The sequence below is a fragment of the Apiospora phragmitis genome, assembly GCF_038363925.1.
Source record: "Apiospora phragmitis strain CBS 135458 chromosome Unknown utg000008l:1.0-3514335.0:1.0-3519231.0, whole genome shotgun sequence".
NCBI lineage: Eukaryota > Fungi > Ascomycota > Sordariomycetes > Amphisphaeriales > Apiosporaceae > Apiospora > Apiospora phragmitis.
Genome location: NW_027117407.1, coordinates 3,365,767 through 3,392,146, shown reverse-complemented (window position 1 = coordinate 3,392,146; position 26,380 = coordinate 3,365,767). Strand labels below are relative to the sequence as shown.

At 53.4% G+C, this 26,380-nt stretch overlaps 12 protein-coding genes across 12 annotated transcripts; 2 read left to right on the top strand and 10 right to left on the bottom strand.

Moving 5' to 3' along the window:
- Positions 1-3,004: 3,004 nt before the first annotated feature.
- Positions 3,005-3,454, bottom strand: PG994_009483 (uncharacterized protein; the record flags this gene model as incomplete). Its single annotated transcript, XM_066860892.1, has 2 exons — positions 3,005-3,238; positions 3,368-3,454. 2 exons carry the CDS (start codon positions 3,452-3,454, stop codon positions 3,005-3,007), a joined length of 321 nt encoding a protein of 106 aa, XP_066714481.1.
- A 452-nt stretch (positions 3,455-3,906) lies between these two features.
- PG994_009482 (uncharacterized protein) lies at positions 3,907-4,346 on the bottom strand (the record flags this gene model as incomplete). Its single annotated transcript, XM_066860891.1, has 2 exons — positions 3,907-4,096; positions 4,225-4,346. The coding sequence occupies 2 exons, from the start codon at positions 4,344-4,346 to the stop codon at positions 3,907-3,909; spliced, it is 312 nt and encodes a 103-aa protein (XP_066714480.1).
- Positions 4,347-6,871: 2,525 nt separating this feature from the next.
- PG994_009481 (uncharacterized protein) lies at positions 6,872-7,921 on the bottom strand (the record flags this gene model as incomplete). Its single annotated transcript, XM_066860890.1, has 3 exons — positions 6,872-7,333; positions 7,478-7,876; positions 7,919-7,921. The coding sequence occupies 3 exons, from the start codon at positions 7,919-7,921 to the stop codon at positions 6,872-6,874; spliced, it is 864 nt and encodes a 287-aa protein (XP_066714479.1).
- Positions 7,922-8,739: 818 nt separating this feature from the next.
- On the bottom strand, positions 8,740-9,054 carry PG994_009480 (uncharacterized protein; the record flags this gene model as incomplete). Its single annotated transcript, XM_066860889.1, has 1 exon — positions 8,740-9,054. One exon carries the CDS (start codon positions 9,052-9,054, stop codon positions 8,740-8,742), a length of 315 nt encoding a protein of 104 aa, XP_066714478.1.
- A 1,087-nt stretch (positions 9,055-10,141) lies between these two features.
- On the bottom strand, positions 10,142-11,299 carry PG994_009479 (uncharacterized protein; the record flags this gene model as incomplete). The annotated part of the gene is made up of 1 exon (XM_066860888.1): positions 10,142-11,299. The coding sequence occupies one exon, from the start codon at positions 11,297-11,299 to the stop codon at positions 10,142-10,144; it is 1,158 nt and encodes a 385-aa protein (XP_066714477.1).
- Positions 11,300-13,384: 2,085 nt separating this feature from the next.
- On the top strand, positions 13,385-15,252 carry PG994_009478 (Map kinase kinase skh1 pek1; the record flags this gene model as incomplete). The annotated part of the gene is made up of 2 exons (XM_066860887.1): positions 13,385-14,827; positions 14,881-15,252. The coding sequence occupies 2 exons, from the start codon at positions 13,385-13,387 to the stop codon at positions 15,250-15,252; spliced, it is 1,815 nt and encodes a 604-aa protein (XP_066714476.1).
- Positions 15,253-15,437: 185 nt separating this feature from the next.
- PG994_009477 (expression library immunization antigen 1) lies at positions 15,438-16,230 on the bottom strand (the record flags this gene model as incomplete). The annotated part of the gene is made up of 3 exons (XM_066860886.1): positions 15,438-15,680; positions 15,746-16,029; positions 16,104-16,230. 3 exons carry the CDS (start codon positions 16,228-16,230, stop codon positions 15,438-15,440), a joined length of 654 nt encoding a protein of 217 aa, XP_066714475.1.
- Positions 16,231-17,024: 794 nt separating this feature from the next.
- Positions 17,025-17,831, top strand: PG994_009476 (uncharacterized protein; the record flags this gene model as incomplete). The annotated part of the gene is made up of 1 exon (XM_066860885.1): positions 17,025-17,831. The coding sequence occupies one exon, from the start codon at positions 17,025-17,027 to the stop codon at positions 17,829-17,831; it is 807 nt and encodes a 268-aa protein (XP_066714474.1).
- Positions 17,832-18,259: 428 nt separating this feature from the next.
- Positions 18,260-19,079, bottom strand: PG994_009475 (uncharacterized protein; the record flags this gene model as incomplete). Its single annotated transcript, XM_066860884.1, has 2 exons — positions 18,260-18,728; positions 18,760-19,079. 2 exons carry the CDS (start codon positions 19,077-19,079, stop codon positions 18,260-18,262), a joined length of 789 nt encoding a protein of 262 aa, XP_066714473.1.
- Positions 19,080-19,407: 328 nt separating this feature from the next.
- On the bottom strand, positions 19,408-20,925 carry PG994_009474 (uncharacterized protein; the record flags this gene model as incomplete). Its single annotated transcript, XM_066860883.1, has 3 exons — positions 19,408-19,587; positions 19,647-20,446; positions 20,508-20,925. The coding sequence occupies 3 exons, from the start codon at positions 20,923-20,925 to the stop codon at positions 19,408-19,410; spliced, it is 1,398 nt and encodes a 465-aa protein (XP_066714472.1).
- A 499-nt stretch (positions 20,926-21,424) lies between these two features.
- PG994_009473 (uncharacterized protein) lies at positions 21,425-23,422 on the bottom strand (the record flags this gene model as incomplete). Its single annotated transcript, XM_066860882.1, has 5 exons — positions 21,425-21,766; positions 21,842-22,266; positions 22,327-22,519; positions 22,576-22,758; positions 22,817-23,422. The coding sequence occupies 5 exons, from the start codon at positions 23,420-23,422 to the stop codon at positions 21,425-21,427; spliced, it is 1,749 nt and encodes a 582-aa protein (XP_066714471.1).
- Positions 23,423-24,366: 944 nt separating this feature from the next.
- PG994_009472 (uncharacterized protein) lies at positions 24,367-25,681 on the bottom strand (the record flags this gene model as incomplete). The annotated part of the gene is made up of 2 exons (XM_066860881.1): positions 24,367-25,194; positions 25,271-25,681. The coding sequence occupies 2 exons, from the start codon at positions 25,679-25,681 to the stop codon at positions 24,367-24,369; spliced, it is 1,239 nt and encodes a 412-aa protein (XP_066714470.1).
- Between the last annotated feature and the right edge of the window lie 699 nt (positions 25,682-26,380).

The following is a 26,380-nucleotide window of genomic DNA, read 5'->3' as shown; positions in this document are numbered from 1 at the left end:
CCCGCCTACCCGGAAGAAGCCAAAGCAGAGAGTCTGGCAGAAGGGGGGTAGCATATACGGCGAGAGATGAGAGGGAGCGGCTAGCAGGCCTAGGTGAGAAGACCGGTGCCTTCTGGACGAAACAAGGGGGAAAGCAGCTCGGCAGCTGCGCCAATCTGGACGAGTATTGGGGAGACGGCCAGACAGCCTATTTTGGCTAGCGAGACCCTGGTCGAGCACTGCGAGAGTCGCTGGAGCATCCTCGCCGGGATGTCCCCAGACACTACTGCTGCCATGAGATGTCATCAGGTCCACGTCCCAAATAGTGCCTAGACGCGATGGCTTGTCTGGATATGGTTAGTCGCAGGTGGGAATATACAGTACCTGCCCTAATATCGACTTGGAGCTATTCTTGTCTTCTAGGTTAGTCTGGTTCCAGCAAAGTGCAGAAATATTCCCGTCCCGTCACCCATCACCCTCGCGCGTCTAGCAAGACTCGCTTGTCCAATGGAACGAGCGCAGGATCGTCGCGATTGGCAGATATACTCGAGACAGCTGGTGAGATGACGCTTTTCCAGCCACCACCGCAACGGTCTTGCTCCTTTCTTTCTTTTGCTACATAACCCTAAGTACAGTGCAGCAGTGGTATCCAGTGGCCTGCAGAGAGAGGTGCAGAGAGGTGCATAAGCCTGCGTGCGGCTGACCGTGTCCATATATTACAAACAACGGGTCTGTGTTGGCCTCTGCCTCTGCACCCTTCTACTGCCCAGCTACGTCGCTAGGGCTCAGCTCCATCGAGTTAGAAGAGTTATATACTCCACACTTGGTGGCAAAGCCTTATATGATATACGGGGCTGTTGGATGGGGTTCTCTTCCTTCTCCAGCGTGGTCGGCGACCGCTTCCCCTACACATAGAGCATCGAGGTTCTGGCCCATCTGTCGGCCCTTGAAGCCTGCAAGCTAGCTGGCTACCTTAGGCCACAATGGGGTACGCAGATGGGCAGCATGGCGGAGGTTAATCGGCATCGATTGAAACATGAAGATGCGGTGCAATTGTTTTCGATTGTACAGTACTGAATGAAATGTAGAGAGCCCAAGCCCAGCTCCCACCCCTTCTGCAGATGATCCACTGCGACCAGAAGAAAGTGGGCAGTCGATTACGATTACGTGGCATGGCATAGCAATCCCACCCGAACGGATCTGTCATCTATCGTGGCTGTCTGTCATGGATAGGCCAATAATAATTTTCTGGCCGTTCCTGAGTACTGTAGTCATGATACTGGACAGAACAAAGGACAGGCACAGCCACGCCACACACGCGCAGCTCGTCTGTCGGCTGTCGGGACAATGACCCATCGCTAAGGTTCGGTTAGCTTCATTTCTAGTGCAGTGAGTGTAGCTATTTTCGTACAAGGCTGACAATGTCCACCAAACGGCCTTTTTTTCTTCTTCTTCTCCTTCATCATCTCCTCTGTGTGGCTCTACGTGAAACCTCGGGCTAGCTCTAGGTGGACGGTTGCTGATCAGATCGATCATCATCCTGATGGTGTGTGTTCGTGGAAGGGTCTGCGCCATGGCCGGGGTGGGAATCCATTTGATCCAGCCAGGCGAATAAGCATAACTGCCTGCGCCGCTCTGTGCGCCGGTCCCGAACTGTGGTGATGTGACAGAGAACTTCCATGCAATGGTTAATAAAAACAAAAGCATGGGGCAGCTACAGGGGTCTTTTCTCTCGCCAGATACATTGCTTGTAATTTCCTCTCTCCGTCAGTTCTATTTTTGTTCCTGTGATCATTATCTCCATTGTGGGCTGAACTGAACTCTGCTGCCTGCCGCCCGCCCGCCTCCCACACTTTCCCCGCCTGCCTGCCCGCTGTCCAGCGTCGCAGTGGCCAACCACCCTTGGACCATAGACATGCCCATCGTCCCATCCACCCCAGCCAGCCCGCTTCTGTACCTGATTCAAGCAAGCTTTCTGTGAATCTGCTACCGACTTTTGCCAAGCCTACATTTGCACATAAGGTCCTGCAGCTATCATATTTTCGGGATTCTGAGGCCAGGCAACATGGTTGATCTTCATCTTCATCACGGACGCCATGGTGACTTGGCAATCAATCGCCGCCGTCATCAGCCGGCGCCGTGCCCCTCGGAGCTCAGCCCTAGGCACCTACATAGATAGGCCTGGGCCATGGTGGCCACCCGGAAAAGTCTCGAATTGATGGCTTTCACCGATGATTCCATTTCCTTCTAAGCGGCAGTATGCAGCATGATGGTCTTGCAAGGCGCTTCCTGGGGCGCTTGCTGTTGAGGCTAGGTGTCTCTCATATGCTCTGCAGCGCGAGTGTTTGCCGTACGATGGCACTGTTACCGTCCCGAGCCATGGAGATTTAATGATATATGCCTTTATGTACGAGATGACAACGAATCGGGCCGAAAGTATGGTAGGTGCCTGATATGATGCCCTCAGTAGACTTTCTGAAGCTGATGACGAAATGATTGTGTAATGTATCATGGTGGCACTGTTGCAAGTACTGCAGCATCTAGCTTGGACAGTAGGTCCTAGCATTTGAATAGAAAACCAACAGCAGACTTGGGTGGGAGGGGGCATCGAGACTGGAGCATTACGGTATACTGGAATTAGCTTTTATGAAAGGCTCACAACTGCAGGGGGGGGGAGATTCAGGTCATGTGGACTTGTATTAGTCAAAGTCATGCATCAACTCTCTGAGCCTACTTCCAGAATCTCATAATCTCATGAATATCCATGGCGAAAAGACACCAAATGTTTCTCTGCGGAGCCAAGTATCCCCAGTGGATATATCGATGTCTGTTCCTGCTGCAATGAGACATGCGGTCGTCGATATGAACGAGCTACCCATGATGGACGGGAGAAGGGAAGGGTGGTGCTTAAACCTAATCGCGAGTGGAATATTCATCAGTTCAGTGGTCAGGTCATAGCAACGAATTTGGACATGAACATGGATGCAGACTAACCTCGTTTTCATCACCCTCGTCCGAGTCGGCCTCAACCTTGGCAGGCAGGGGCCTTTCCCTTGTTGGAGGGTCGGCTGCTTCGCTGCTTCTTGGCCGGGGTTGCCTCGGGCTCGGAATCGTCCTCCTCGGCAGCCTTGTTGGTATGGCCGCGCTTCTTGGAGGGAGAGGCAGTAGCCTTCTTGGAGGGGGAGGCAGCAGCGGGGGTGCTGGCGGCTCCCTTGCTAGCCTCATGTTCCAAGAACTCCTTACGCAAGGCGGCGAACCTCTTCCTGTTGGGTTGGTATTGGTCAGCTTTGCATTCTTGAAGATGAGATTCGGGGGGAGTGAAACAACATGATGTTTCCGCATCAATAAAAGCAAACATGATATAGGGTATTGATCGAGTATTAGTTACTTGCTTCACATAGGCGGGATGCTGGTTGGCATTGGCAGCGATTTGCTTCCAGTTGGTCACAGCAAAGGTGGGATTATTCACCTGCATGATAGTCATGACAAGAAGTAGGTCGGGATGCATTGCGAAGAGAATGGCGATGGACTCTGGGTTTCCGGGAAGGGTTGAGTGCAAAGTGAAGGAAGGTCAAGTCAATGAAGAGAATGTGACGAGAATGTCGAGGTTTTGATCCCGGCGGTGGTAGATGCAGAGAAAATAAACCAGGTGCCGAATAGTTCGAGACAAAACAAAAAGCGGGCTTGTGGCCGGGGAAGGTAGGGAGAGGGAGGGTACACGATGGGGGCAGGGAAGGTCTGTTTGCTGATGGGGTGGATGGAATCGTAGAAAAATCCTGAAAGTAGAAACAGCTTGCCCATCCTTGTACTTGGTCATCGATGCCATGCAGTCAATGAGGGGCATCCAGTCATCTGGCCCCAGTGCGGGATTCAGGGCCATGATCAAGGTCACCGCCATGAATTTCTCGTCTTTGTTCATAGGGGCCGTCATGGTTGCTGTGTCTCGAGGCCGAGGGCGGGAAAGGGCGTGTGATGAAGACAGTAGAAAAACCCGGCGGGTGGCATTGAGAGGTAGAGGTAAGAAAGCAGGTGCATAGAGGGAGGGAAGTCCATGTTACAGGTAGAGAACAGAATGTCGTGAACCTCGTTGTCGTGGGCCCAAGGCACACAACAAAGTCTTCGAAATAGGACATAGCCCCGGCGCGGCTGGTCGCGGCTCGACAGGGAGCCCGAATGTGGCTCGGCTTGGCAACCAGTGGTCGCTGACCAACAGGACAGAAACAGCAAAAGGATAGATCAACTTACCGAACAATCTCGGAGCCCAAGCCAACTTTGGGTGCAATCTCGTTCCAGTTGCCACCAGAAAGCTTCGGGTTGGTCTTCATCATGACCAGGAAGATGATGTCTCTCTCTTGCTCGGGAGTCATGGTTGCGAGGTGGATGATGGTCGTGATTTTATGTGGTGTTTACTTGGTTCAAGTTTGATCTTGTTTGTTGTGCAGGACGAAGGGGATGAGAGTGAATAGAGTGGTGAGTAGGTTAGGTAGAGAGTGCTTTGGGCGGGAGGTAGTGATTCGACTGTGGAGAACTCGGCCTAGGAGGAAGTATTGTCTACCTAAAGTACTTGAGGTTACCACGGGTTGGTTGCAATCACCACAGCTGGTCATTTGCTTTGGTCAGCGGACCCTTAGGGGAAATGCACAATCATATACGGCCAAAGAAATCACAATGCACCTTTTCTCGTCGACGAGTTCCTGCCCAGTGTGACAACATCCATTCGCCATCCACAAACTCTAACCTATTTTCACATTCTTCTCTTCCTTTGTACGTTACACGCTTTGATTATACCCTAGGCTGAATGGATGTCCGTATTGTTATGTCTGATGGATGATTGGAATATATGCCTGGGGTAAGCTACGAGTCTCCTGGGGCAGAAGTGTACCAAGTTGCATCTGGTAATATATTTGCATACAGTACCATGCTTTGTCACTTTGGGCTTGTGTAAGTACCATATGTACGGATTTTACCACTCGTGCCAGATTCCGTCCAGTCGATCTCTCTGGCTCTCTATTGCACATTGGGGGCTCCCAACACTCTCTACTGGGTGGCTATGACGGAAAATAGGAGCTCCAACTATGTCAGCCTTGACTGATTAGCAGTATTGAAATGCATTATGGCTTGCAGGACTTACTGCTTCAACATTGGCGTCTTGGTTCGTCATAGGGGGCGAAAGGGGTACTTAAAATTAGATACATCATATGGTAGCTGGCAATCACAAACCTGATACATTCCGTCTGGACCTATGAAGGGCTAATTATCCTTTCCAAAGACGTGTTGCTGTGGTAAGTCTACGTGAACGTAGATTATTTTACGGGAATGCAGATGATGATGATTAAGGGGCCTCACTTGACTCAATGACGAAGACTCTAGAACGCGCCACATTTGCTGCTTTGTCATGTTTTAGACAGTCACCTTCTTCCCCATGTTGAACTCACTGGATCTATAGATCATTGGTGGCGTGGAGGAAGGTCTAGAGAGCGCTGGTTATGGTATCAAGCACCACCGGCAGTAGAGCAGCGATATACTCGGTCTGAACGCCGCCATGCAAAATCCCTCCCCCTTTCTCTCTGTCTATTTATGATATTCTCATCAAGTTACACAAACTACTATGAAGAAACATAGTTTCTTCTTCAAAGCTGTAGCTCGTGTACCATGATTTTTCCCTGAGAATTGTTTGATCGTCTTCCGCAGTCTGATGCCAGTAAGGTGGATGACTACTCCATGGGGACGATGTGTGGGCTGCCTGGGGTGTGATGATTGTGTCGGATGTTGGACCTCGGTGATTGAACGAATATATGGCACGCCGTAAATTGGGAACGTACCAGGAAGCTGTTGCGAAGACCAAAGCGTAAACCTCGTTGATCTTGAGGCGTTTTAGTGCTACCAGTTGGAGGAAGGAAAATCTTCATTGAGAAACCTGGGCATACGTTGTTTAGGAGGGGAATGTGTGAAGACCCCAAAGCCAATCTGGCCTCGATGTCGGTCGAATTCGGCGGCAATAAACAACGATGAAAAGTGTGGCATGAACGAACAGGAAATCAGCCTCGGATGCTTGGCATTTCCAATTAGGCCCCAAGCATAGCCCTACAATGCACTTCTCTGTTATGAAACATATATTTACTATACATTCATTTGACATGATGGCTGGTCCAACTTTTCACCACGGTATGTTTAAAACTAGACAGGAAGGCATCTGGGAGGTCCATCGACATACAAGTAACTACAACGGACAGGTCCCTTCACATGTAAAGCCGGAGTTCAGAGCATCCATGTTGATCACACCCTGGAACTGCCTGAAGCACATTTGCCAAGTAGGTACGTGAGATTACCGAGATGATTAGTATTCTTGGTCTATCGATACTGATATCATCCTGAGTGTGGAGGAAGCCCAAGTGCCTGCCTAGGCTGGCACCGCCACGGGGGACCACAAAGCTAGACAAGCGACTCTCTAGACTTCCTGTCTGGGCGCTGGAAAGTCAGAAGAAACATATGATCTACGGCCTCTGGTCATGAACTAAGCGGTAGCTAAGCAAGTCGATGTGGCTGATACCCTTTTCATCAGCATAATCAGCTGACCTGCCAAACATAGCTGAGGAGTCCAATAGGTACTCTGCAAGCACAGGAATAGACTGGCCGTAAAGTGATGCCATGGTGATCAGCCAGCCACCAGACATCCAACTGGTCTTTTACCTTGGGAAATCCTTAGCAGTCAAATATCTTGAAAGCTGTGTTTGTCAGCCCCCTCCCCGAAAATGTCCAACGGACACACGTTATCAGTGTACAAGCTAGTACGCAGTTCGTATAGTTCAGCAGTATTTTGGTTTCATTCCATATCGGTATTGCTGTGGCTATAATTTCTCGAAAGAAAAGAAAAAGCAACCGATCGAGCTAATCACAGCTTTTCGTTCTCTTTCAGGGGCTCTACTAGAACCGACGGGGCCCTGGGGATGATGAGAGGTGACTCTGGGGTCACTACTACTTGTCGACTTATGGCGTAGCCCTCGCCATAGTACTTGATCCACGGCTCTGTGGCTCTGTGGAATGCAGCACCCGCTGTCGCTGGGCCCTGGTCCCAATATAGCCGACGGAGCCAAAGGTGTAGATGCGGATAGTCATGGCGAATGGTCTTGAGGTTGCAGTAGAAGACGGGTACGTAGCCGATGTCAAACCGTATTAACGTGGTGTACAGCCGCACGTCTGCCTCAGTGATATGATCACCGAAGAGGAAGGCCTGCTTCGGGTGGGATGCTAGGATGGCCTCCAGTCTGTCCAGAAACGCAAAGAGCGGATACAAGTTCTCCTCGTATGCCTCCTGGGTTTTGGCGAAGCCCGTTTTGTAGACGCCGTTATTCACCTATCACCTCTCCGTATTAGCCGTGCTCCTTTAGACGACTAATGTCTTGAAAGGGGAATTGCCAGCAAGCTTGCGGATAGCCAAGTATTAACCACCCACGATATACGCTTCGAGGGCAAGACGAAACGCGGGGAAATGGCATACCGTGCTGTACACCCACTCGTTGAGCTCATCGATCTGCGACCGCAAGGGCTCCGGGAACAGACCGCCACCAGGTCGGTTAGCCTCGCGGTACTCTGGCGCAAGCAAGTCGTCGAACTCGGTGTAGAACATGCGGATGATCTCGCTTGATTCGTTGTTGACGATGGTGCCCGACTCCTTGTCCCAGAGGACAGGGACGGTGACGCGACCGCTGTAGCCGGGCTCGACCAGCTCGTACAGTTGGCGGAGGGCGGTAAAGCCTGGAAGCAGGGGGTCCTCGGTAGATGAGCCGAAAGTCCCATCGAAAACCCATCCGACAGGGAGCTTCAGACTGCCAACAAGGTGGGGGTCGATGATGTCTTCGAGGTGTTTAAGTCCGCGTACGATCAGGGTGCGATGGGCCTTGAAGGGTTGGTTTTGAGTTTACTTGCGACATGAGGATACCATGATGTATTACTTAGCCAAGGACATCCCGTACTGATATAACTGTGAATATGATGGTAAGTCGCGAAGAGATTTCATCGGAGGTTCGGTTTCCTTACATCGCATATCGGCCTTTCTCAGCTGGGAACTGCGAGGCAGGATCCTTGGAGATGAAATTGCGAAAAGTCGATGCAGGACGGACAAATTTACCATCCTTTTGATACCCCAAGTCCTTCTACCGCCGAATGGAAGTGTCAGTGATGGGAAAGCAGGAGAGGTTATCAGTATGGGGACCCATGACGTACAGACATTGTGGACCAACTGAGTACGCCCAGATTGGGACTTCTTAAATGCCGAGTAGACGGGTTGGAGTAAGAACGTGGATTCCGGTCAGGTGTTATTAGCAGTGGAAAGCAGATATCTTAAGGACGGCGTCTCGTACCCATCTTGTCTATGCCGGGCTGCACTTAAGGGTGCATACAATGTATGGAAATTTATCGAAGAGATTTATCTGATGCTACTTGATCATTACTGTGAACTTTCCATGTTGTTTGTAAGCACATCACGCCATCTGCATCTATTAGCAGTGCCACTGCCAAATTCCCCAGCATTCGCTAGCAACCTCCCCCAATATGATTAAGAATAAATGGAATCTCACACGCCATGGCCGGTAGTATGGATGATATCGCCTGGATTCATGACTTCCGCAGGTTGGTAATTAATTGATGACCTACTAGCTGACTATCTTCCATGAGGCATGACAACCGCCTCGGAGTAAACAGCAAAGACGCCCAAAATATAGCGTACATCAACATAATCCTGATTTCGTGAACCATGATTGACTATAGTTTAGACTCTCGGTACCCGGCTCCTGTCTCGTCGGGCTTGGGTATGTGGTCGCTCGTTTCGTTCTTGAGACTGATAGGGTCTCCCAGTTGACTTGGGTTCGCCCCTGGACCGTTCAATTTCTTGGCCGCCTTCTCACGTAACGTCTCTTCTCCACGACTGCGGCTGTCCTGCTTGTTCTCTTTGTCGTGAGCTTCCGAGCCACCTCCGCTGGGACTGCTAGACGATGGCGACCGAGTAGCTCCCTCCTCGTCCGGGGTAGGATTCGTCGGGCTGCTTTCGGCCTTGAGACTGATAGGGTCGCCCAGCATATCGGGTTAGCATCAGGCCCGTGAAGCTTCTTGGAAGCCTTTTCTCGAAGCGTTTCCTTGTTTCCGTCTGCCATCTTATTCGTGCTGTCTTCTCCGGCGACCAACTGCTCCGACGCAGTGACTGAGGGAATGTACGGTTCGGGTACGGATTCGAGAGCTTTGTCGTCGTTTAAAAAGGGGAAGCACTGATACTTCGGAGACCAGCGGAAAAGGAATTCTTGAGCGAGATGAGGAACAAGTAGATCATGGATAACATATTGGACATTTTCACTGCGTGTACTGCGATACTTTATATGTATAATAATCACTTCAGAATGCCACAGTATGGATAATAATGATGATATAAAGCCATCATTACATTAAAGTAGCCGAGGACACCTTGATAGTCTTGTTTAGGCATGTGGGAGAGCCATACAAAGACTAAAGAGGCCCTTTCCTGGCTTATGACCTCATTTTCATATGCTTGGGGCTTCCTATCTTCCCAAGCCAGGCTTACTGAAAGCCAATGACCTCACGACCTGCCTTCAATGTAGAACTTTACCCCCGAAGTCCAGTAGTTTGAAGTCATTAATTCCGTACAGGGTCATCTTCTAGGTAGGTAATGTGTTGGCGCACAGAAGAGCAGCCAGCCCTACCAGCAGGCCTGGATTCCAGGACTACCCCACCATGGCAGGGTCCTTCGGCGCTGGGGTCTAGCTTGTACGGGACCTTGGGGCCTTATCAGGCGCTGTACCCCATCGACCTGGACTTGGCCGAATTTGATATTGACAGCACCAAACCATGGCCATGTAGGTCCAAATATGATCGCGATGCTCATCTCATGGCCTTACTGCCTGCGATGGGGGTTGATTGCAGGCTTGCCTTTTTGGCGTACCGAACTTATTGTGCTACCCAAATACCCTATGCAAATCCAAACCTCATGGTGGCATAAATCTTAGCTTGACCATCAAGAATGGCCATGATACATGTTCAGGGTGGTATCACGCGGCGACGAGGGTGATTACGCGAACCAGCATTTAGACTGATCTCTCCGGCATTAGACTATGTACAGTGCCATCGTAGCATATTTACAAAATTCACAATATCGTTAATCATTCCTCTGCCGACCTTTGGGCCTCACCCTTACTGGATCTTGCAGTGGTTTTTGTATGCGTCCGAGTTCGGGGCTCTTCCGCCTGACAGTCCTCGAAGGACTGCCATCTCGCCTATTTTTACGGGAGGACCGAGCGTACTCCTGCAGTACGTGTGCATAGAGGCTGGGTGTTCCACGTAACGAGGCTACCGACCTCGAAGGTCTCAAAGACATATACGAGTCTGTCGGTGTTTCATTACGTGGCCTCGGTGTGTCCGACTCCACCGAATCCTCGACCGAACCTTCACATTCTGCAGGCGTGATAGCTTCATGCCCAAAGTCGTGCTTATGGCGCTGCTGTCCGAGTTCCACGGTAGAGAACCTCGACTCCGACATGTCAGAAACTGATGTGACCGGACTATCGTCAGGTTGCGAAGTCTCCTCATAGTCATGCTCGAACGGGAGCAGGCCGGATTGTGCCATAACATCAGACTCGGACCCCGAGAAGGACAGAGTCCGTGCTGGAGTCAAGGTGGCCAGGCTGTACTCGTGATGAGCATCGTCGCTCACAGGCGAAGCGGCCGAAGAATCAGAGCACATGGTCATTGATTGGGGGGAAGGGGGGAGATGGCTCGCAGGAACAGACGTATCGATGGCAAGGGGCTCGTCAGTGATGAAGTAATGGTCGCCATCATCAAAGAAGAGCTTGCTGGAGCTGCGGTCGTGGTCACCAACAACATAAACAGCAGAATCGGTGGAAGACACGGTTGTTCGCGCATCACCATTGTTCTGCTCATCGTCGTCGGAGTACGACTGGCGCCATGGATGGTCGTCCGGGAGGTAGGATGCAAAGTATCTAACCAGTGAGTCCAGCGACTTGGACCGGAACAGTTGGAGGGCGTATTGCCACTGATGTGTACCAATGAGCCTCGGGTTGGCGATAATTTCGAGAGAGGCAGACTCGAGGCCGTCGTTCAGCTCGCGAAGGCGTTGCTCTCTGCGGTCGGCCAGGAGACGGTGGAACTCATCCGAGGTACTGGCGGAGTTTGAGATCTCGTACACATCATGGTGGAAGGCTTCAGGGTCTTGAATGGTGGACTGGAAAGTGTTGTACTGATCGTGGAGCTTGGAGAAGAGGTCGTCCTCTTCATTCCGAACTTCCAAGCGGGCCATGACCAACTTAGTTCGTCGTCCATTCTATGTCTATCGGGGGGGTATCAAGAGCGCAATCGAACTCCAAAGGGCACAAAAAATAAAAATCAAAAAATAAAACAAGGACTGGAAAGGGAAAGACGGGCTAGGGTGCGGTGCGCAGCGCGTGGTCGTCGTGATGGCTACAGCTATGGTATACAGGGTGTCGTGTGTCGTTCAAGCGGGCTCGTAGGGAATCCATCGATCTAGATGCAGGCCATCAGGTCCATTTCGGCAGTGTTCGTTCAGTGAAGAAGAAGTTGGCTAGGGGCTGGAAGTGGCAGCAGTGGTGGTTGATAGTGGTTTCGCCTGCGTTGCCTTTGAGGAACCCTTTGTGACTGACGAACGTTGACGAACCTTTGTTGACGGGGAAATGGGGGAGGATGGGGGAGATAATGACCACAGAACAGCCTAGCCGGGAGCGGTTTCAACGAAGTTGGGCAAGCCTGGGTCCCCATTCTCAGACACCCTCCATGTCGCTGCCTGAGAGTTCAGGCCTAAACTGGGTCCAAGCAAGCAGCCACGGCCCACGGGACTGCGCTGCACAGGCTTACTGAGCCTAGACTGCTAGCGGCCTTCCTCTGGGCCAATCAATCGGATGCCAGGGCAGGGATCTATCTCACGCCCCAAAGGTTAGTGGTTCGATCTGCCAATTGCAGTTGCCCCCATGATTGGAAATACGTCGCATCCTTGGAGCATCCTTGGAGCATCCCTGGAGTTGGTTGCATTTTCCTGCACAGGGCTGGCACACCCTCCTCTTTTTAAGGCCTTCACGATTTTCCTCTTCGCGCTCTCCTACCACCACTGACTACGCAAGTTGGCAAGCCACGGCGCGGTGTGTATGAATAGCCCGGCTACGTTCTCAATCAGCAGAAGAAGACGATGTGGTTGGTTTCTACCTCGACCAAAAGCTACGAAAGTTCGATATATTGCAACGCTCACATAACAACCGAATACCATGAAGCACATGGGCACTTGATTAAACATTACCAGTGTAATAACTCGGTTTTGAGGCCGTAATTACATCTGTTAGCGGTTGGTTAGTCGAGTGTCTTGCCAATGTCCCTGTCCCTACTCCGTACTGCCTTGACTCTGACGCCATTGTCGGGCAAACTGGCGATTGCGATGCCTCACTCGGACACACCCCCTTCCTCCTGCTGGTCCCATTCTTGTCGCATTTTTCTTGGGCCAGATAGACTCTGCCAGAGTGCTACACGCATGTATGCATGTATGGCTACCGAGAACTCTGGCGAGCCCAATTGTGACTGCGTGCTCAATATGCAAACTTTCTCTTCTATATATCCTGTATTCCCGCTGGCCCGTCACGGGAGATGTTTGTTTGAGGCGAACATTGTAAAGTGACACCATCCTGAGCAGCTGGCTGCACCTCATGCACAGCCAGCCGCTGCCATCATGACGGGGTTATTTTTGCTCAGCTTACCCACCTCTTCCCTCTTCAGCCAACCTCGAGGCATTCTGCCTATCTTCCGAAATGGCGCAGCAAGCAGTGGAGTCACTGTGCTCCGATGACTTGATTGACACCGTCTCAATTGCACGCATGTCCCACCGATCTTACAGTCGGAATGCCAAGCTGGACTGTGATCAGGGCTATACATAGATGGACGTGAGATGTATCCTCGTACCACCCCGTCCGCGCGCGCCCTTTAAAAAGTGACTGGCGCACTCTGCGCGAGCAAGACCAGTCTGCCCTACAGCATTGCTAGGCAGCCAGACGACTCCAGCGCGGGATCAGCCGCACCAAACTCCTGACGATTACCATGACTCCAAAGTTCCGGGTTCGTGTTCACCAAGAATACGCCCTGAGGACACTCCACCTGACGCCGTCTTCTCTACATAGTGGCAGCGGCCATTTGAAGAGCTTCAAAGGGGCCTCGCGCCTTTCTTTGGCATCTCGTCGTTCAAAGTTTCCTGCTTTCCCTTTCAGTACCACCAGATCTGCAGCATATTCCTGCCTATCGTCAACTCCAGAACCCCAATCTCCATTCTATACTATTATATACATACCCTTATGCCATAAAAGGCCTCGGTTGCTCCTTTTGCCTTACCATGGGCGAATACTACTATTCCGAGGAGAGGACCGAGCCCTTCTCTCAGGCGGAAATAGATAGCCGGCTCAAGAATAGTATCCGTGTCCCCGAGGATCTGGGATCGTCCGAAGATGACTCGATCCCTCTGGACAAGCTTATTATCGATGACAAACATCGCAACGAAGGAATTCGAATTCTGGTGCGACCACTGACCAGGAGCCGCTCCGTGAGTCCCGGGTCGGACAACTGCAAATGGCTTGCTCTCCGCGCCGAGGTTGCGGCCGCTGAGAAGCCCGAGACTACAGTGTTGGCGGTGACTCAGACCTCCAAGGATATCAACTTCGCACTGCGGATACCTGGCGAAAGTGGCGTGGACGAGACACGGCCCTCCATCTGGTGTGAGCTCTACTACGACCCAGCCAGCGACAATCAAATACTCTACAACCGCTCGGATGTCCCTATTACTCTAGCAAAGTTGTCGCTTGTGGAGAAAGAGGATGACGATGCGAATTTCGAAGAAGAACTGGTCCCCGGAACCACCAAGGAGCTATGTCCGGCCTCATGGAGACTAAGTGTTTATGGGACGGCTGTCATCGACTTCAGAATATTGACGAAACGCGCTGCATCAGTCTGGGTTCCTCGTGAACCATCCAATCTCTCTTCAGCTACCATTAGTGGTTCTGATGGCCTCAACTCATCGGTCAAGAGATCCTTCTCCGAGGAAGACGACGGAGAGGCCACCGTGGAGAAAAGACTGCGGACTGTTGGTCGCGGGCACACCAATGCCAACAACGACGGTGTCATCGTGTTCTATCCACGGACAGTGGCAGAGCCTCTGGTTTTCCCGCTGCCCAATGCTGCTACGGCCACAGAAGTTGCGATACCGGGCGGTCAAGCCCTGTTGCAAGTGGAAAAGGATGAAACCATCACAATCCCGGGTGGCTTCGAGCTTGACCAATATCAGTTGACAAAGCGCGATCAGATTGCTACCACGGCAGCCTCCTCCGTTTTTACTGCTCAACATTCCAAGGTTCCCGAGGTTCCTGACGGCGTCATCACGGTGAAAGTTCTTAAAACGCGCGGGCCAAACAACGCCAAACCGCAGGACTCCCATAGGGATGTTATCCGCCAGGCAGACGTATGGCTACGCGAGTACCGGAGTCAGGAAGACCTGAAACACGAGTCCATCGTGAAGCTGTACGGAGGCGATGCGCGATACCTGTCGTTATATATGGAGCATGTAGACGGTAAAGACCTGGCGGCTCGCGGCGTCTGGCGGGATGCAGGAACCGACATCTTCACGGGCGATCGTGCCGATGCGGTCCGAATCCTCAAAGATATCGCGGGGGCCCTGAACTACGTACACCAACGAAGGCGCGTTCATAACGATATCAAGCCTGCAAATATATATTATACTCCCGGGACCGCGGCGCAGTCCTATGCGACTTTGGTTTATCAACACGTACGAATGATGCGGCGACGAATGGTGGCACACCATACTACGTCCCTCCCGAGTTTATCGGACAGAGGCTGCGTGGAAGCCCCTCGGACGTTTGGGCCTTGGGTGTTACTATGCTGTATGTTCTCAAGAAGATTACCTTCCCCGACGCCCGTGGTCGCCAGGGACATCCCAAGCAGCTGTACTGGATGATTGCCGATCTCAACCGAAGGTCGCACCACCACCACCACCATAACAGCAAAGGAGTGTCTGCCGTGGCCCAAATGCAGCAGTGGCTGAACGAGGTGAACGAGGCGAAGTCCAAGCTGAATTCGCGAGACAAGTTACACCTGCTGGTCTCGCAAATGTTAACACCCAACCCAAGCCAGCGAATCACCATGGCGAAGGTCATGTCCGAACTTATTAGAGACGCGGCACTTGATAAATGAAGTAATATGTACGCCACAGAAGACTTTTCAGAAACCCTACTTTTCTGATGATCAAGGATTCTGCCACACCATCTCAGACTTATTTTCACGATACCCATTATATACATGTTTATAGTCCTTTGCTAAATGATACCCTTGCTTGTCGTCGCGTGTGGTCGCATCATATTGTTGATGCTTCGAATATTTTATAGCCCTACAACAAGCACATATACCATGGACAAACCGAACATGCCTGCCATTGTGACCACGTCCAGTTGTTTTGCCGCAGTGGCATTCCCAGGAGGTTTGGGAGTGGAAGTGGGACTGGAGGGCGAGCCAGCAGAGGGTGTGGACGCCTGTCCAATGTAGTCTGCGGATATGCCAGTGCTGTTCTTGCATTGGTCGCCAGACAAGGGCTGGGCACTCGAGCGAAAGGTGACATCGGCACACTGTCAACAGGACCATTAGTCCGCCACCAAGAACAATGCGCATTACTGTCGATGCGGAAACCTACGTTATAGAGGGCCGAGCCAGATTTGCCCGAGGTGACGACCTGGATGGTGGCATTGTCGCCATCACGCGGCTGAACGGGAAGCGGCAAGGCTGGGATGCAATAGGTGCCTCTTCCCGTGACGTTGACGAACTCTGGTGTGAGGGAGACGTTGAAAGCGCTGGCGTTGGTGCCCAGGCCAAGATTGATGAATAGGTAGGTCCATTCGTGGTGCAGGCCCAAGGCCACGGATCCTCCCTGCATAGGCCAGTCTGTCCTACCGGCGGCACCGGGGGCGGCACCAGCGCCTTCTCCGCGAAATACATCAGTGGATGGGCTCATTGCGGCTGCAGAAACAGAATGGATGGATGAGTTGACATACATGGGTACCGCCATTGATCGTATGTTGTGTTCTCGGCAAGAGTGTCGGCTCTCCAGGTGGGATACTCGATGGAAAAGTGCGCCGTCGAGAGTCGCAGGCTGGAGAGGAGGAAGATTACTGGGAGCATGGTGAATGGTTGGTCTTGAGTGGTGTATTATGTAGGCGCGGGACTGCCTAGAAAGAGAGGGCGCGCTGAGGATTATATATACTTGTCCCCTGCCAGGAACTTGCACGTCTCACCGTATGCGGCATTGTACATACATATGGCTATAGCAGCTGAGGCCGAACGGTGTAACAGAGAAGGCGTGATTGCCAAGCCATCTTCCATTGGAACAAACGGTCCAGACCCAGACCTGGTGTAGGCTCTGTGATGCCAAGCTCCGATACACTCAACCGCTCCGATGGCTTCTGCAAGCTTGTCGGGCCAAACCCGTTAGCGCCAAGCCACAGCGCCGGATCGTGAGTTGGGATGTTTATACTTGCTCAAACATTCTCATCCGACTTGCTTCTTGCTTCTTGCTGGGAGCATCTAGAGGGGGCGAGCTTGCTTTCAGTTTCGGGCGGATTGGCGAAGACATGGCTCGGCTTGGCGAGCCTGCAGCTTGAGTCGCACACTGCCCAGTTCGGAACATGGCGAACGAACCGAACGGGCGGTACGGGCACATAACCAATTTCTGTAGGTCGTATTGATGATTCGACCATACGATATCCAGCAAACCCTTTCTTTCTGGGCATTATTTGGTTTAATTGATGCAAGTGCAAGTTCTCATTGCTCACGTGCAAAGTAGAGAGAGGCACGGTTGGTGGCCATGTCACATGATAACGATTCAGGTTACACAATTGCGGCGGCGATGCACCACTTAGCTGCCAGCTCATCCAATCCCCTCATTGCTCCATTGACATGCCGAATCAATTGTCATGATGGATAAGGAAGCCCTCGAAGCCGCCGCTCTGAGCGTCATCCACCGAAAACTCATCAGCGGCAGCCACATCCTGCACCACCACAACGTCCTGGACGCATACGGACACCTCTCTGTCCGCCACCCCTTCAAGCCCGATGTTTTCATCATGTCCCGGGACACCGCCCCGGCTACCATCACTTTGTCTCGCGACCTGGTCGAGTACTGGGTCAAGGACGCCGCGCCCGTCCACCCGGACCATGCGCCCAAGGGCTTCGCCGAGCGCCACATCCACAGCGAGCTGTACCGCGCCTACCCCTCCATCCAGAGCGTCGTCCACAGCCACGCCGATGCCGTCCTGCCCTACACCATCAACGGCGTGCCGCTGCGGCCGTGCTACCACATGGCGGGCTTCCTCGGCCATTGGTCGCCCGTCTGGGACATCGCCTCGGCCCGTACCACCGGCGGCGGCGACATGCTGGTCCGCACCGAGGCCCTCGGCGCCGCCCTCGCCCAGCAGTTCAAGTACTCCACCACGGTCGTCTTGATGCGGGGCCACGGCTTCACCGCCGTCGCGGGCGAGGGCGGCATAGAAGAGGCCGTCTTCCGCGCCGTCTACACCGCCCAGAACGCCGCCATTCAGACCACGGCTCTGACGACCCAAGCGGCCTACCATAGCCGCAATGACGCCCCGCTGCAGCCCATCAAATTCCTGTCGCCCGAGGAGGCCGAGGCCTCCAAGACCATGGCGAGCGACACGGTGATGAGGCCTTGGGGCTTGTGGTTGAGGGAGGTGGAAGCTTCCAACCTTTACCTGAACTCGGTGTAAGACGGGAAACATTGAGTAAGTGAACGATGGGTTTGGTGATTTTGTTTGAAGCCTGATGCGGACTCAAGCGGGAATTCCAGAGCATGGCTCTGTGCAACGTGACTACCAGATGTGACACCAAACTCATATCAACCTACGTTCAAGAAGGGGGTTCACTGTGCTATGCTAAAAACGCCTTGCTGACTGGGCTGGACTGATGTCAGCCCAGGAAGGGAGCCATATCACCTCGATTGTTATTACAATGTATATTGTACAAATGCCTTGCTTGCTCATGCGTATTGTATCTTCACGTGGTAGATGCCAGTGGTGGCTGATAGTATAGGCAATATACCTGGAGAGTGAAAACCATCGAATACCAATTTCATCATGTCGGCTTTTAGTAAATAACTCTTCCAATCTGCCCCACGAACCCCTTTCAAAACCGGGCCCTAGTGCATCACCGTAATGGTGTGCACGTACTTGACCTTGCCGTCCACGATGCGAACCTCGTGGCTGTCGGGCCACGCCCCCAGCGAACTGAACTCGCACAGCACGTCGACGGAGCCCACGGCCTCGTCGATGACGTACCGGCGGTTCCCGTTGACCCGGGCGCTGCCCCCGTGGGGAGCGTCTGTCCAGGGCCGCGTCAGCATCGAGCCCTCGACCCGCTCGCAGTCGGTGCCCCAGGGGATCGAGTCGGCCGCCGTCGCGTTGGTCCACATGTCCAGATAAGCATCCCCCGCGTGGCGCAGGGCGTCGCGGCCCGGCCGGCGCGCCGCGTCCGCGATGGGGCTCCAGTCCTCCTTCTGGATGTAGGACAGCGTCTGCCGCGCGTTGAAGAAGAGGTCGCCCGTCGTCGCGTGCACCGTGTCGATCATGGTAATAGTTGCCCCGCCCGTGCCGTTTGTCGAGCCCGGGCTGTGCCGGATCTGCGTCCCCCACGACGTACGGCTTCGCGCCCGTCGTCGAGATGAACATGGTGTAGCTGGCGCAGGCGACGGTGTCGGCCGTGGATCGGTTCAGGTCCAGCTTCAGGGGCTGACTGAGCAGGCCCTTGGCGATATCGGCTTTCTTGTTGTTCTCCATGTAGGTGAAGTTGTCGCTCGAGATCTGGAGCCCGGTCGTCGTTCCGCTGACCTGCGCTTCGAGGTAGCTGTTGGCAGTGGCCAGGAGCTCGTCGCGGGAACACTGCGCCGATGCCCGGCTAATGTGACATGCCGCCGAGAGCAGAGCCCAGAGGGCTTTCGTGGTAGTCAGACCGATGAACATCATTGCAGACCTCAAGATTCACCAAGGTGTCTCACTGTTGGGAGGAAGTCTTGGCTTTTCAATAAGTTTCGAGTCTCCCCTGCTACTTATATCGCTCTAGGGGTTCTTCAAAGCCACACGCGGAAGACGAACATGGAAATGCCGTGGCTAAATTACCAAATCCGGAATTGAGTCTCCAACCACCGTCACATCTCTCCGCTTCTTCTATATTAATATGTGTAACCTTCCAGTGGCACCGGCTCATTCCATTTAGGCATTTCTGCGCGTACTTTGGCAAAGACAGGTATGGTATAACAAACAAGGTCTCTCGTAAGTGTCCAGGTACGTGCTAGACGCCCAGGGATGAGTTCCGATTCCAGCCACCCTCGGCCTCAAAGATTTCACCTACAGCTTTGGATACGGCGAGTAGATGCCTGTCATGGTATCTGGGGGCTACAAGTGTTAGACCAATCGGCAGACCATTTTCTCCCTTGAACCCTGGGACATTCACAGTTGGTGTATGCAGACCCTGCCCAAGTGGTTAGCCATTTACGATATCATCTAGGAAATAGTACGGTGCTCGCTTACAGTCCAGATGCTGCAGAAACTAGCACTCCCCGTACTCTGCAGCCCCTCCGGCGCCTCGTCCGGCACACTCGGCGTGATGATCGCCTCGTATCCGGCGGCTATGGAGTCCATCTTGGGACGCAGCGCCGCCATGCTGTCCCAGGCGCGCAGCTGCTCAGCACGCGTGTAATTGTGTTCGTTCTCGACGTGGCCGACGAGGAAGCCGTGCAGCTTGTCCGCAGCGGTGCGGTACTCAGGCAGGAAGGAGACGCGGCCCTCGGCGTGCAGAACAACGCGGTGGTAGTGCGGCATATCGTCGAACTCGGGCGGCAGCTCGATCTCCTCCACCTCGGCGCCGTGCGCGCGCAGCAAGGCCGCGGCCTTGTCCATCGCGGCCGCGGTGCCCGCGCCGACTTCTGGCCACACCATGGTCTTCAGCACTGCGAATCTGGCGCCCTGCACGCGGAAGGGTGCCTCGGGCGGCGGGGCGTCGTCGTGCAGGGCGAAGATATCGGCCAGTAGCTCGAGGTCGTCGACGCTGCGCGCGTACAGGCCGAGGGTGTCGAACAGGAGGGCGTAGATCTTCTGGCCCTCGCGGCTGATGGAGTTCCAGGTCGGCTTGAACGCGTAGATGCCGTTGAACGACCCCGGGCGGATGGTGCTGCCCCCCGTCTGCGTGCCCACGCCGAGGGTGGCCTGGAAATCGCCGACGGCGGCGCCGGATCCCGAGGAGGAGCCGCCAGGCGTCCTGGTGGGATCGTGCGGATTGCTGGTCTTCGGTCCCACCGTTGTGGCTGCGAACTCGGTTGTGGTGGTCTTTCCTGTGGTGCTCTGTCAGCGCCATGGCCCGCCCAATTGAAGGCGAGAGGGGGCGAGGCGAACCCAGGAGCAGTGCGCCGGCTTGGCGGAGTATGGCAACAGATGCCGCATCGAGCTTTGGCGCATGGACTTCATAGATGGGTGAGTTGAACTGAGTGGGCATATCTGCCCAAGCACACTTTGGTAAGCAACAGTAAGCGCAGCATACCCTCTTATGAAGGGACTTGTTACCCTTTGTGTAAATTACATCCTTGACGGCGACTGCGACTCCGTGTAGGGGTCCCCGCTGCTCCGCCGGCATCTGGTCTAGAGCCTTGGCTTGCTTTATTACGTATTCGGGGTCTAGATAAGCCCAAGCCTTGACGGTCGCATCTCGCTGTTGTATTCTCGAGAGCAAGGAGCGCGCATACTCCTCCACCGTCAGAGAACCGTCTTTGAACCTGGCCAGCACCTGCGTGGCTGGAAGTTGATACCCTTCCATGGTAAGCGCACGTTTGTACAGATAGACGAGAGGGGAGGTTTCATGACCAAGCCCCCTTTCATATACGTCAATCGGGAGCCGTGATCGGATGGGCTCCCGCGACGATTTGGAGTGACCCCATCGGAGCGGTTATCGGTCGGTACCCCGAAAGTGGGCGTGTCGGTGTCCTTCACTAGTGTCGGGTGTCTGACTCGAGTAGGATTCGGGTTGTGCGAACGAGCGTGGATAGAAGTCATGTATGTAATAGATGGTCCTTACTTGGTGCATGTTGTTGCGTCGGAACACAGGGACACCGGGAATTCTCTGGCAAGTATCTACCTACCATGTCATGAACGTTTCCTTTTCCCCCCCTCCTCCCCAGAATAGGCCCCGCTTGGCTCTCCAGCTCTCCATCATACTCCTTCATTACTGGAGACATCATTCGTGAATTACAAAGTGTGTACTTCATCTATGTGTACTTACTTAATTGGTTCCTATTACGAATCGGCCTCTTCTCCACTCAGACTGTCATCTCGGAGATCTTTTCCCTATCCTTGCTACTGTCCGCAGCCGCTGTCAGGACCGGCGACACTGCAACACCTACACCGTCCCTTTCACCATCCAGGAAACCTTCTCGGCCGTTCTTGGCCATGTACTCGAACGAGAGCGGCAGACCCTCGTATCCTGCAGGCAAAATACGCGGCCTGGCGAAGAGCGTCATGATACTGTAGAGAATCGAGGCAGCCGCAAAAGTGATAATCCACCCAAGTTTGTACAGGTCTTTGGCGGCCTGACTGACTGCCTGCGGTTGGTACTGCGCAACGAGCCCAGGAAGTCCAAACGCCATCCCACCGACCCAAGCCTATTGCGCAAATTGTCAGAATAAGCCGGTCTGTGCCCGAAAGTGGTTTACGTTTACAGGCATGCTGTTGCTTACCGAGACTGCGATCCAGTTGACCCCACCCCAGTACCAGTAGGCGCTGCGTTTCGTCCCGTCGTAGGCCGAAGGGATATGGTAGTTGCCAGCTTTCGCCCACACGTAGTCCGTAATAATGATTCCACAGAGTGGCGCCATGAAGATGTTGTAGGAGCCAAGGAACGACAGGAACGCTTGGGCACTGGCAAGAAGCTCCCAGGGCACGACGGCGACACCGAGAATCGCGCACAAGATCTGCCCACGTTTGATGGTCATATACTTGGGGAATAGCCCGGTCAGGTCGGCCCCGAACGGTATCGAGTTGGACCCAAAATTGGTGGCAATGACAGCTAGAAGGAAGCTGAGAGACACGAGGAAGACCCCGGCGCGGGCCGCTGGTCCCCAATAATGATCCAAGATAGCATCTAGCAAATCCCACAGATTCCCTTTGGGCCGTGTCAGTCTGATGTATACGACTCACTCCCGGCAAGAGTGCGACAACTTACAATAGGCCTTTCCTAGTGTAGGCGTAAGAACCGCCGTACTAGCCAGACCAAGGAAAAAAACGAGAACCTTGGCCAAGAAGGCAATGATGCCCTGCAGCGCGCCGGCGTGCCACGACTTCTGGCAGTAGCGTGCCAGATCAGGTTGGTTCACCAGCATGGGCGACAGAGTTCCCAAGATGACGTTGATGCCGTTCTGCTCACAGTTTAGCACACTTGTCCCCGTTATCAATTCGACGTGCTGTTTCGTACCATCACAGCCCAGCCAAGTGTTGTAGTCGCAGCGACCTTCTCCCCTGCCTTGTTAGCTGCATCCAGCGCGCTGAGCCCAGCACCATTCGCCATCGCCCAGCCAAAGAAGCCAAAGACAGCGATCGGCATGACAATTCCCTTGACGGTGAAAAGGTGTCGGATCTTGGTGGGGTGAATGAACATCTAGCTTCTGGTCAGCATACGTCGAGTGCGTCTCCGAGGGCTAAAGATAGAAACCCACAAAGGGAAACTCGGCAGCCCAGACGATGAAGAAGCCCAGCAGTTGCTTGGAGGGGACATGGGCTGAAGCGGGCAGAGCGTTGGGCCACTTCGCCCACAGGTCGCCGAATATGCAGCGGAAACAGACGAAGATGAGGTTCGCTCCGTAGAAACTCTGTACGCCGTACCATATGATGCAGACCGCGGCGCGGATGAAGATGAAGAAGTACGACCCGTACATGCCGAAGGTCGCCCGCGCGATGATGGGGTATCCGACGTGGTACATGACGCCGGGTCGCGCCATGAAGATGATGGCGAGCGAAGACAGGAGACAGCCGAGAACGGCTGAGATGAAGGCCTGCTGCCAGGTCAGACCGATGGCGATCAGACTGGCGGCGACGTTCCACCCTGTCACGCTGAACATGTTAGTGAACCAGTACATGGGAAGGCTCATGGCCGTCCATGTTCGCTCCTCGGGGTGTGTCGGCTCGAGATCGCGATTGGACCACTTCTCGTTGCCAATTTGCTCTCGTCCATCTGCTGTCTGTGGGGCGCGAAGGAAATCGCGAAAAGCCTCGGCGAACTGGAAAGGCGCCGCGATGGCGTGCCTACTGGGGAAATGAACCATCCTGTCTCGCTTATCAAACTTTGTCACCACTGCGCTGACGGGCTAGGAGTGACGATGACAATGGGAGAACGTCCGAGATGGTTGCTGGGCCACCAGCGACGGCGAACCAGACTCATAGGTAAGTGCCCACTGAGGTATCATATATGACGAATGAAACAGCCATCATTGCCATTTCGCGGCCTATCTGATATGGTCTGGAGGAATAGATAGTATTGGCATCGACCGCCGACCGGGGCCTGTTCGCAACGAAGACTCTGGATAGGCACGGCATTCTGATAGTGGAGAGCTGACAGCTTGGCGTACAGCTTCTAATCGCGTGGCAATAGGTCAAATTCCGGGGTTGAAGATAAAGCTATCGGGAGGTATCCTATCTTGTCAAGGATGCGATATGGACAGACAGGGTGCCCCAACCCCCACTCCCCGAAAGGGATCGGCTTGCTCCAACCGACAACCACAGGCAACAGGCGAGCCTATAAACCAATCAGTGCCAACTATCCTGCATCATGACGATGCTTGTGTATTATCCACGGGAAATCGGGGAGCACATACATAGGACTGTTCAGATGTGCCTCGTAGTAGGAATTCTGAGAGGCTAAATCACATTCCGCAGATATAAGCGTAAGCGATCTGGTCCAACGTAGATTTCGCAGAATTCCAGCCACTCCAGGATGAAGTAGAGACAGTTATTAGATGCTTCCATGGATACAGGATATCCAGGCGACGTCCACTGTCGCATGCAAATCTGGAATAGGGAATCCAGTAGTCAGATGTTTCAGCCTGTAGTCCCGAGCTGACCGGGTTGAGGGCTAAACGTCAGTGAGCTAGGGTAAAGGGCAGCGAGACTGCAGCCGATACCGTTTGCTCTATAGCCGCAGCAATGACCCTTGAAGTACCTTACTCAGTCTCTATGCCCTCCACCAATGAAGTCGAGCAATACGACAGGTTTACTGGAAGAGCCCAGGGAGAAGTAGGTCTTCTTCCGCTTTTCTCTCACTCTCATGAGGACTTCCTATCTCGTTCGTCTCATGAGGTCGGCCAGCCTTCAGACCAGTAGTCGCTTTTCTTGTATGGCTCGCTGCAGCGCCTCGTGGAACGATTCTGACCTCCGCACCCTCATACATTATGTGATCTTTCTCTTCGAAAAAGGCCTCCATATCCTCGGCATAGCCAAAACGCACCCAGCCTCGGAGCACATGGATCTTCTCCGCAGAACCCGGCAGTTTCTTGAGCTGCTTGTGCATACCCACCATTTGAGGCCGGTACGGAAGGGCGAGAATAGCCAACTTTAGCACACTATCCAGCGCGGTAGGTAGAAGCAGGCCATCTGCGGGCCGAACGAAAGCGACGTTCCTAGCATCTTCAAGCTTCAAATCATCGAACAATAGGATTTCGCGCGGAATCTGTTGGCGCAGCCGCAGGGTCTCAATATGATCGGGCATGACCAGATCATTCAGCAGTGCCAAAGTTTTGACGGCATCGTTGCCCGCATTATGGTATATGCTCTCACTAAGGCCGTAATCGTCCTGGGGGTATCCGAACAGCTTGAGCAGCGACCGCAGGCCGGGCGGTTCGATGACAGCTGCCGCGGTGAAGACGGAAGAACGGATGACGGTGCTCAGATCGAGAAAGCCGTCACACAGGTCGGCCAGCGCCGGAAAAGCCTGGCGCATGGCATTGAAGTCAGCATCTAGGGCGTAACCTACCAGGACCACTTTCGCACCGGGCCTGCTGTCGCGGTATTGCTTGACGACTTGGCAAACCCGGGCCTCGACCTGTTTGACAGGCACGAATTCCGTGCCACCAAATCGAAAGTCCTCGCGAAGCTTGCCGCGGCCCTTATTCTCCTACCGGGGGCTTCTGAGCGATCTGCTGGAGCTTTTCGAGATAAGGCTCCTGGACTTTAATTGAGAGGGCCTCGACGCGATATTCACGACAGAAGTCTCTTAGACTGGGCTCTTCTCTTGTCTCAGTACCGGCGACAGCAGCAGCAGCAGTAGGCCGGAAAGAATCATGGGCGAATGCAAGCCCCACCTCGGTCGGAGCCTGGGATGCGAAGACTTTTGCAGGATCGGGTTCGGCATCCCAGTGTACGTCGGAGACAAATTCGCAATCCAGGGCAACAAAGGCACAGTGACCGCCATGGCGAAGCTCCTCGTACTCCTCCAAGGCACGAATGGGCTTCTGAAGCAGCCGCGAGACCGGGCTACCAGGTCTATTCAATGGACCGGGATTTTGAATGTGTGAAGCGTCGGCGGGCATGGCTGTACTCCCATCGGAATCCACGAGTTGGTCGAAACGATGGAAGGAAGTGGAAGAAGTGGAAGAAGTGGGCTGGGAGGATCGATGTCAGCTTTCTTTGACATGGAATCAACCAGCCGCCCCAATGCTGGCACGACATGAGCAAAACCACGAATATCCGGCAAGTATAGTGAGTGACTGGGGTAAAATAAGTATGATATTCTGGGAAAGGCGCAGTCGGTATGAAGCTGAGTGGTGATCGAGATGATTATCAAAGCGACCCCTGAGCTTTCATGAGGACACAGATATACGATTATGTTTTTAGTAATTATGATACAGGCCCAAAGTAATCGGAGGTACGCAAAGATTGAGCAGTAACTAACATACTTATATCGGATATATATCCTGGTTGTGCTTCAGGTCATAGGTTTCCGGGTGTCTTAGAACATCATACAAGCATCCTTGCTGGTCACAACGAGCAGGGTCATCTATCTCCGAGATTGGAAGACCCCAAGAGGTTGTTATCAATCTGGCTCATTCTGTGTGATTCGGCTTACGTTGCCTACTAGGGGCGGCACAACCACAATTCGAAGCCAGTAGTTGATGCTCACCTAAGACGGGCCAATGGTCAGTGCAGGACAACATCACGCAGATGCGTCTCTGGGAGAGGGACGTTGCAAAGTATACGCACGGTGTGCATAGCTTTTCAAGACGCGTTAT